This window comes from Penaeus vannamei, chromosome 26 (genome assembly GCF_042767895.1).
Source record: "Penaeus vannamei isolate JL-2024 chromosome 26, ASM4276789v1, whole genome shotgun sequence".
Classification (NCBI taxonomy): Eukaryota; Metazoa; Arthropoda; class Malacostraca; order Decapoda; family Penaeidae; genus Penaeus; species Penaeus vannamei.
Window position 1 is genome coordinate 32,125,067 of NC_091574.1, and position 10,000 is coordinate 32,135,066.

The 10,000-nt window shown below is 40.4% G+C and overlaps 1 protein-coding gene across 8 annotated transcripts in view; it reads left to right on the forward strand.

Moving 5' to 3' along the window:
• The window catches only part of LOC113807312 (uncharacterized), a 146,809-nt gene extending 136,933 nt beyond the window's left edge, over positions 1 to 9,876 (forward strand). For 3 of the 8 annotated variants that reach the window (XM_070140341.1, XM_070140339.1, XM_070140342.1), the window contains 11 exons: positions 492 to 873; positions 1,263 to 1,397; positions 1,796 to 3,307; positions 3,625 to 3,779; positions 4,163 to 4,381; positions 4,786 to 4,904; positions 5,188 to 5,406; positions 5,858 to 5,956; positions 6,147 to 6,163; positions 6,663 to 6,735; positions 8,351 to 9,876. In XM_070140341.1, coding sequence (XP_069996442.1) covers positions 498 to 873; positions 1,263 to 1,397; positions 1,796 to 3,307; positions 3,625 to 3,779; positions 4,163 to 4,381; positions 4,786 to 4,904; positions 5,188 to 5,406; positions 5,858 to 5,956; positions 6,147 to 6,163; positions 6,663 to 6,735; positions 8,351 to 8,429 — 3,003 coding nt within the window. In that variant the 5' untranslated portion in view covers positions 492 to 497 and the 3' untranslated portion in view covers positions 8,430 to 9,876. Of the gene's footprint in view, positions 1 to 491; positions 874 to 1,262; positions 1,398 to 1,795; positions 3,308 to 3,624; positions 3,780 to 4,162; positions 4,382 to 4,785; positions 4,905 to 5,187; positions 5,407 to 5,857; positions 5,957 to 6,146; positions 6,164 to 6,662; positions 6,736 to 7,527; positions 7,587 to 8,350 lie in introns of all 8 variants that reach the window. The other 5 variants (XM_070140345.1, XM_070140343.1, XM_070140346.1 and 2 more) reach the window with 3 other exon arrangements.
• The last annotated feature ends 124 nt before the right edge of the window (positions 9,877 to 10,000 follow it).

Genomic DNA, 10,000 nt, shown 5'->3' on the forward strand with positions numbered 1-10,000 from the left:
TGTACGTTAGGGTCGGTGTGGTTGTTTTTTTTGTTTTGGTTGTTTGTTTGTTTGTGGGGTGTTTGCTGGCGGGGGGTGGGGGGACTATGCGTGGAAGCCCGTTGGAAATTCGTTTCTCTTGGGGGTTTGGACGGGTTTGAATCAGTAGCTGTGAGAAATATTTTTTGAATTATTAGTTTATTTTATTTTATTTATTTTTAGACGTTTTTATGCTTTGTATTGTATTTGTTTTAATGTGGCCTCCCTGTTTGCAAGTCGTGTTCTTTAGTTCCTTCAGTCGTGTGTAAGCATAGGCACTTGATGCGAATTTTATATAAAAAGTGTAAGATTGGATTTACGTTGTATATACATACGAGTATTATGTTCTTTTTTAGTAACTGTATACTTCGACACCGTATGATGCTGTAGAATAAGGACTAATATCAGTGTTGTCACTTCTTTCTTTTCGCAAATGTGAGGTTCCCCCCGTTGACAGCGCCCCTTCGTTGCAGGTTGTGATGCGAGGCGAGAGCGGCGAAGCCATCGTGGGCGCGGGCGTGGGGGATGAGGGCATGCTATCGCGACAGAGCTCCGGGGGCGTCAAGTCCCCCGCCAGCCCCCCCCTGAGCGCCGCGGCCTCCCAGGTGTCGCTGGCGCCCAGCGACCTCACCACCAGCGACCCAGACATCGCCGGCTCCTCGGCCTACTCGTCGGCGCCCTCCTCCAGGCCGCCCTCGTCCTCACAGGTGTCCCTGGCGCCCAGCGACCTGCACTCCAGCGACCTCGACCTCACGGCCACCTCCTCTCCCACGTCGTCCCGCCCGCCCTCCTCCTCGGGCATTGCCACGCCCGACCTCACGCTCCCCGCGCCCGAGGACTACACGGCAGAGACAGGTGGGACGCGTTCAGACGAACACTCGGATACCTATCGTCACTCAGTCACCTTTCACGCTCATTGAGTCTCTCTCTCTCTCTCTCTCTCTCTCTCTCTCTCTCTCTCTCTCTCTCTCTCTCTCTCTCTCTCTCTCTCTCTCTCTCTCTCTCTCTCTCTCTTTCTTTCTTTCTTTCTTTCTTTGCCTTTCCCTTTTTTTTCTTTCTTACAAATATTCCTATATCTAAAACACACTTTGTAGCTATATACAGGATAAAACCCCTTTTTCTGTCCATGCATACATTTTTTTTCTTGGCCATCACTTTCATTGGCAAATCTTGATCTCATCCCATGGCTTAGTTCCTTTAACCGAATTCACTTCCACGACTGACTGTTGGTTCCTTCCCCGCAGTGGAGTTCCCGACGAGTCCCTTGGCCATGAAGACCGTGGGCCTCAAGTCCAACGGCGTGTGCCTCGTGGACTCCGAGGATTCAGGCACAGGCACACGCAGCATGTCCAACTTCCTCAGCCCAGATTACAAACCAGGTACAGTCGAGATCCGTGGGCTGTGGCTTTGCATCGGCCGAGTGTGTCATTACCTGTGTTGTCTTCGTACCGTATCTCGTTCAGTAACCCAAACGATGTTGAATCCTTGCATCCTTTTGTATTTGTCTTGTAATATAATATAACGTTGGCTTCGAGTAAGAAAATGAGAGTTATCAGCTGTATTTGCTCATTGAGAAGTAAAGTAACGTGTGTTGCTACAATGTACAGATCAATTGTTCAGCTGTTGATTGTAGAATAACAAACTTTTGTAGTTGCCAAGCATGAGCTGGTATGTACTTGATATTGCTGTAAAATCCTGCTTGCAGATTTGTCTTTGTGTTAGAGTAAGAATTTCGCTTTGTATTTAGCAGATGTAGTAATAGAAGATCTTGTTGCAGATGAGCTAGAATCTTGTGAGAATTCTCCCAGACAGGGAGATGGCTTTGAAGTCAGTAGTGACCTAGAGGAGGATTATTTCGAGGAATTCCATCTGCCAAACTCGCACGAAAACGCCTTCGTGCGGCACAAGAGCTTCCGCCGCAAGGTGAACCTGACCCCCATCAACGCCCCCGACGCCGAGAAGATCGAGGGCTTGGTGCGGGCGGGGGAGTTCCAGAGGCACGGCAGCATGCGGCGGAAGATCGTGCCCGCCGAGACCACCATCCAGGAGCACGTCGACAATGAAAAGTCCGCACTGGATAGCAACGAGAACCTCAAGGAGGCCGGGGCGAACGTCACACTCAACTCCGAGGTGGGAACGTTCGCCAAAGACCTCCAGGAAATCGAGAACTTGTTGAATGACTGCGAAGTGGGGGAAGACATCTCGGACATCGTGCTGGATTCAAGTGCGGGCAATGACCTAAGGAAGGAATTGGAAGAGAGCGACAGATCGACGCTCCAGCAGGGCAAAATCCAACACACGAACACGTCCACGCCCAAAACCAACAGCACAAGGAGCACTTCCACCTACGCCGCGACAGACCTGAGTTTGAGTCTGACGGAGGAGAGTCGCGAGGACGAGAGCCTCAGCATCGAGCAGAGCACACTCATGAAGGTGCGAGAGTGCCTAGACTTCACCAAGTACAGAGACATGTACAACCTGAGTGGCAGATTGCAGGACATTCTGACACCAAAAGAAGTGGAGGAGATATTGAACAATTCCGAACGGTATAGTGAATACGTAGATAAGGAAGTAATCGAAGCGTTGCACAATTCCCTGCAAGAACAGATTAGTTCACACAACACCAGAAATACAATGGACAGTGGAATTTCCTCGCCAAAGAAAACGGTCATAACGACGGAAGGCCTCGATCTGGGCAACACCGTGAAAAAGGATATCAGGGCAGTTTTCGACGACAGCAGCCCAGTAGTTCATGAGAACGACAGCAATAGTTCAAAGCGGTCCTCAGATATCTTCATTGACGACATTGACTTTGATGACAGTGATGACACGGGCTTCAGATTTGAGAGGCGCAGATCCCTCAGGCTGAGCAAGGAGGGCCACGAAGAGCTGGAAGTCGAAGGGGTCTTCGTCGAGAGCAAGTCGCAGGACCTCGGCATGAAGAAGATCCCGGCGCCCGTTCTCGACCTGAGCGGCGCGACGAGCGAAGACCTCAACGACGTGCCCGACCTGTCCAATTCCGAAATCCTCACTCCCCAGAGGCACCCCGATTTGCCAGGGATGAGCGAGACCCGCGTACCAAACGGCGTCGCTCAGAACAAGCCGTTGGAGGTGCCAGACATCGTCATCACCGGGACCTGCGACCCGATCGAAACCCAAAACGAGTCCACTGAAAAGCTATTAGTCGAAGGTAGCGACTTGTCTGATGTTACCACTCCGTCCCTCGTCAACACCCCGTCCGTTGTCAACACCCCGAGCACCACGTTTGAGTACATGACGCCCGACGAAGGTAACATGACTTTCAATTACTCTTGTGTAAGGAGATGGGTTTGCTCTGTGAGGAGTTCGTAAGAATGTTGGGGATAACATCTTTGCATGTTTGTTTCACAGTAGAAAAATCTCCAGTTTGGAATATTATTTATGGTTCTTGTTATTACATATATGCACTTTTGTGGTTCACTTTTGCATCGGATGTGTAGAAAAAATCGGATGTTGAGGAAATGATGAAAGATTTTTTTTTAATGTAAATTTCTTAAATTTTAGTTATTCCGGGTTCTTCTATTACTGCCTTAGAAACTTACTAACTTTGGTCATTGTTTCATGTAGAGAGACCAAGTGTCCTTGATTTCGGGAACATCAGCCAACGCAAGCGCATTTCCGTGGCCGAAGACATCTTGCGGTCGCCGGTGGAGGACGACAACATCTCGGTTGCTTCGGCATTTAGTCAACGCAGCGACGGTGAAGACGAAGATGGCTTTGGTGTAAGTTTTCGCTTAATTCTGTTTTTATTTTTTCTATTAATCTCTCAGTTATTTGAACATTCAGTTTCTTGGTTAGCACCTGGGTATTTGGGTATTACAGTGATGGAGGCTTTTCTCATTCTCGTTTTCTTCAAAATTTACGGTTTTATTGTTTCAGTAAGAAATATTCACTCAAACCAAAAGCTGCTCCGTAGATTTTTAAAGACTTGTTTCAGACGACTTTTCCTTTCTAACCCGTAAGAGTGTAAACATTGCATATGTATTCCAGGAAGTGGTGCATTAGCAGATATTATTGAATTCCGAGTGGAAGTGGCAGATATTCCACGCACGAGCTCTCAGTTCAAGGTTTTAACAGCCTGTTCCTTTCCCTTCATCCATTGCAGGACGAGGACTTGGATATCTACCAGACCCCGAAGGGCAACCTCGGGGCCCCCAGCGAGAGCACCCAGCACCTGGAGCCCATCCCCACCCCGCCGCCACAGCTACTCATCCCAGAGTTCTCCGCCTCCGAGGAGTCCGCCGAGGAGAGGCACTGGAGGAGCGTCGTCATCGGCGGCGTCTGGCGCAGAATAGACATGAAGGTCATCGCGCCCTATCGCAAGGTTGGTTTCTGGCCAAAGGCGGGGTTTGTGATCCGTTCATAGGACTGTTTTTATTATCGGTGTTGTTGTTACTGGTATTCTTAATTCTAATTTTCATTATTTTTGTTAATTGTCATTGTTAGTTGTTGTTACTATTATTGTTATTATTTGTTTTCTGATGTTAATGTGATTATTATGATATAATTATGATCATCATAATTAGATATGATCACTTACTAGTGCTATTATTATGACTAATATTTTTATTGCTACTGTTACCATTACAGTCACCATTACCACTACTATCACCGTTACCATCACCACAACTGCCACCTTGTGCCACTACTACTACAACTGTTAACATACTCTCAATATAGTAATAAAAGCTAAAAAAAAAATCCAGATTACCTATTTGCTTGTTTCAGTGTGTGAGTCACGGAGGTTACCTGGGTGGAGATCAGAATGCAGTGATTGTCATCAGTGCCTGCCAGTTGCCAGACCGCTCACGAAGAGACTACAACTACGTCATGGATAACTTATTCCTGTTAGTTGAATATTTGGTTTGATATCAACTACTGAGCTTTGTATTGTGCATGATATACAAAAGGATGTTGTATGATTTGTTATTTTAGATATATTTGTAATCAGTGTGGTTGGAGTTTGTAAACCCCCAGGATGGCCCTAGCATGAGCCAATAATCAGGCTCTTGCTTAACTTTCACAAAGTAGATAAATAAGTAATCTTTCAAAACCACCTCAAAGAGTTGTATAAGTTTTACTTTTGTGCGTTTAGTCATCTCTGTATTTACTTGTCCTCTCTTGTTGCAGTTACGTTTTGTCAACCCTGGAACAGCTGATTGCTGATGATTACGTCTTAGTGTACCTTGCTGGAGGAACCCCCAAGTCTCACATGCCAAACTTCCACTGGTTAAAACGAGCCTATCAGATGATCGACCGCAAACTGCGAAAGAATCTAAAAGCCCTCCATGTGGTGCACCCCACCTTCTGGGTTCGCACAGTTGTTGCCTTCTCCAGACCTTTTATAAGGTTTGTTGGATTTGATTTATTTATTTTTTTATTTATTTGTTTTAAGCAATTTATATAGACAACAGGCCGTCTGGTGACCAGTTGGATTGAAGTTGTAATATAATTTGCATCAGGGATAGGATACCCTTAATGAAAATGCACAAATTCTTGAGTAAATATAAATATAACCAAAGTTAAAGAATGGCAAAGGTCATTTGACCATTGCACTTTATTTTTATTTTTATTTTTTTATTATTATTATTTATTTTTTTCTTCTTCTTCTTCTCCTTGCTAATTATCTGTCCTATTGCATGTTAAGAAACTTTCGTTTTACTCAGGTCTTCGCAAAGTGAAGTGGAATATAAGATTTTATAGATGTTGCGATGTCAAATTATACATAATTAAGAAAGTTAGGTAACAGATCTCAAGCACAATTTCATTTAACTTCTAATCGGAGAAATTACCCTTACAGCACGAAGTTTTACCGGAAGCTTACCTTTGTCAATAACCTTACGGAGTTAGCACAGGTTGTTCCCCTCGATCAGCTAGAAATTCCAGATGCCGTTAAACAGTAAGTATTTTCTACATGTGAATCTTCAGTTTTGTGTTGTGTTTTTTTTTTTTTACATCATATTTTTAAGTGGCTGGCATGTACAATAATGCTTTTTATGTTTAATGTTGGTTGACATGTTTTTGCTTTTTTTTTTTTTTTACTGATTTTTTAAATGTGTGATTTACATGTTTTTTATTGCATTTTCAAGCTTCTTGATTCAAGAAGGTAAAGTTTATTAATATGGATTGCTTATGTGTAATTTATACAAGTATATAATGGTGGGCAAATTCTTCTAAAATAGATCAATGAGAAACAGTTATCTAAAGAATGTTTATTAAAATATTTTCCTGTGCAGTATATTTTCCTTAATTTTTATAATGGTAGTACTTGCCCTAAAGATTTCTGCAGAAATTTACTTTAGTGAAAGGTATGCCATAACTATTCTTCCCTAGACTCCTTGCACCCAATATGAAAATATGAAAATGAACAGCGATCTTCAGTGTTATACTTACTGATTTGGATTTGTAGTGTAAAATACCATGAAAAATTATGTATGTATATTGAAGAAAATAGAGTAAGTAAATAGTTCAAATATCTTCCCTGTAGGTTGCAATATCATGCATATGTAGAAGGAAAAAGAACAACAGTTATAAAGCAGAGAGATTGGTCATGATTATGAAATCATTTTTTGGTTTTGATAATGTTGAAAAATTCTATCCACAAGCAGGCAAAGGCAAGCCACTTCACCACATGAGTTTTTGGATAAATCCAGCCATTCTTGGGATTAAAGCGATACTGTAAGTGGGTGTAGAAAACAAACAATTTTGTTGTTAACGGCTTGTGCTCAACTCCATTATCCCGTGGAAGATGTACTGTAATCGTCTACATGTGCTGTATTGCTTATTCGTTTAACATTGGAGCACGGCAAGTGTGTTCATTTTGGTGAGCTGGAGTTATTGAATAGAAAGACTGCTTTTCTGTAGTTGATATTATCACTGATGGAATGTTTCAAAGTAGAGGTAAGGACAAAGGAATAATGGGAAGTTATGTCACAGAGGAAGATCATGGAGGGTTAAGATAATTTCTTGATGATTTTCATATTTAAGTAATTGGTCACATGATGATGAATCAGTTGTGGACTTGCTTAAGTATGGTAAGGGATCATTCAGATTTGTGGTCGTCTAGGCTTAGCATAGGGTGCTTTTCTATATATTCCTTTGAGGAAAATGTATGTGCTACATAATTTCATAAAGCTGTATGTAGTCAAGAGAGTTCAAAAAGTATATTCCATACATTGATGATGTGTGAATTTGTTCTAAGATAACTGCTTTCTGTTGATTTCGACTTGTTAATTACTATCCTTTGCTGTAGCTGTGGTGTAGAATGTTTTCCCCTTTATTGTGGTTGATTTCATTTTGCTCTACCATTGATTCTCAACATGAAACTGCTCCAGATGCTTGTTTCACAAAACCTTTGCATGGAGAAAGGAACTTGCTTAGAAGACCTAGAAACATTGAATGTTGAGAACCAATGTATTTGTTTTTAACCCATTATGACCCTAACACTAACATGCATTCTCAAAACCCTAGCCATGATGAGAATAGGAGATCCATCTTTGCTTTGCTGGGTCTCACTCCCTATGAACCAGGTAATGCTCGTTGACCTGTGCTTTTTATTTACCTTTTTGAGGCATTTCCCTCATTCTTTAGGCATTTAGTTTTTTGTTTTTCTTTTGTCTGAGGCTCAGCGTTCACATGACAGGGTGACGAATTACTGTACTTTTGATTTTATGACTAGAGAAAATAATTCAGAGTAATTTTTCTTTTATGAAGAGCATAGTTGACTGCAATATATCTCTAGTTGATGAATCTTACATGACATATAGGAAGATGTAAATTAAGAGAGAGTAGAATTTTACTAAATGCTCAATTTTTTATCATAGCAAGCAAGTTAGATATTAAAAACATTTGTGAGTTTCTCTTTAACAGAGTAAGATCTCTATGGAATAATTCTTCACCAGGTGTGAACTGTAGTTATTATTTTTTTTTGTAATTGTATGATTAATGCATATTTCATATATCTTCATTTTAGTCTTTCTTTGAGGAAAATGTACTAATAATATCCCTTCTGTATATACCATTCAAATTTAGGCTGCATGATGTACTTTATAAATATAGGTGTTTTATAGTTTTCCTCAATATTATGGAAGGATATTTGTTGACTTTAAAGTATTTGATATGTTTTATTAAAGTACCCTGTTATTAATAATCTTTTTTATCAGTATCTAGATCGTAAGATTTTACAGATTTCTTTTATTACCATTCTGAGTAAATTATAGTTCCTTCATTGAAAAGTTTACTCTTTCCAGCAAATTAGTTGCCTATGTCTCACATTATATGATTACTTTTTCAGAGCGGACTTTGAGCTAATGATTCGAGAGAAGAAGAAGAACCTCAACAAGAGCAGAACACCCTCTCTGGTAGCCAGATGAGGCACTTGTTCTCCACTTCCCTGAGCGTTTTTGCCTGTTGTTTGTCAGTTCAGACAGTCATTGCTTGAGTGGTCCTTGAGTGTTTGTGTATCTGGATGTTTGTTGCCTTTTCCTTTCTTGTTTTTTGTCTAAAATAATTGTTTTAGTAATGAGAATAACACCTTCCTGTCATGCTTCTTTTGTGTGGATGAAAAAAAGCAAACTTTTTGCATTATATTGATTGTTATTCTGTGAGAATGTTATGTAACATGTATGTCTGTCTGTGCTGTTTTTTTATTATTAATGTCTTCAGGTTGTAGCTGTCTGTATATGCATTTCATTTATGAATCATTTAAATAGGTTTATGATGTGGAAAACAGTGTGGTTACAATCATATAGCTGCCTGTTTCTGGAACCCTGTGCTGAAGCAGTGCATTTAAAAGTTACAAGGAAAAGTCATTTATATTAAGTTAAAAACTGTTTCAGAAATCAGTTCTCAATATGAAGTGAAATAAGTCTTTGCTTCATGTATTACTAAAATAGTTTGGGATTTTGAAATACCAGGAGCTGTAGAGAAGATTGTACTGTGTAAATATGTAAGGTAGAAGGTATTTGCCAAATTTGGAGGAACTGGCTCTTAGCAATTAACCTTTTTCTTCATTCATGATACAAAGTCTGATTACTTAGGGCCCCTATGCATATTCTGTACATATAACCTTACATGCCATATGACTTATATTTCTAACCATCTGGAGAAACTTAAATGAAGCTTCCAGTCTTCAGATGGAATGTCACCGAAATGTTTAGTTTCTCCTACTCCTGTAAATATAACATTAATGTGATATCCTATGTGATACTGGTAACTGTATTGTGATGATCATGACAGTTAACAGTGACTGGGAAAAAAGGAGAAAGTGTGTTTTTTTCCATTTATTTATTTTTTATTTAAACATATTTTTATCAGAATGGAGCATTATCTTTTAGACGTGTGGGTGAAGGCTTGTATCTGTACTATTTTCAGTTGCAAGCCACAATTGAATTTATAAAAAGCTTCTGCTAGTGAAGGGATTTTAAAAGGACTGACATATTTCCTGTGTAGATTTTCCTTCAGTGATTTGATCCACCTCTTCGCAGATCAGCTGTTTACTAGTCCTCGTCATCCACTTTGAAGAGCTTTATATTAATATAAATGTAGTGCTTCCACTTAACATACTTCTTGATGATAAACAAATCATAGGTTGATCAACTCAAACACTTGAATTTTCCCTTTTTTCCCCCCTTATCATATGCTTCATGGCACTTAAAGTGGTACTTCTTTTTTAAGTGCGAGTAAATCTTACGGCTGTTCAATTTATGTCTTGCATATCTTAACTAGCTATTGTGTGCATATGAAGATGTATATTTATTTTCTTTTATATAGTAAGTAAAGTTAACCTTGTGTTGACCTAATAAACAAAATCAAATATTATGACTGCTTTTTTTTTACCTTTATATAGATAAATATCAATACAACACAAGTAAAACAGACTCCATACAGTCACCCACTCTCTCTCTCATTTCTCTGTGCCTCTATCTCTCTCTCACTCTCACTT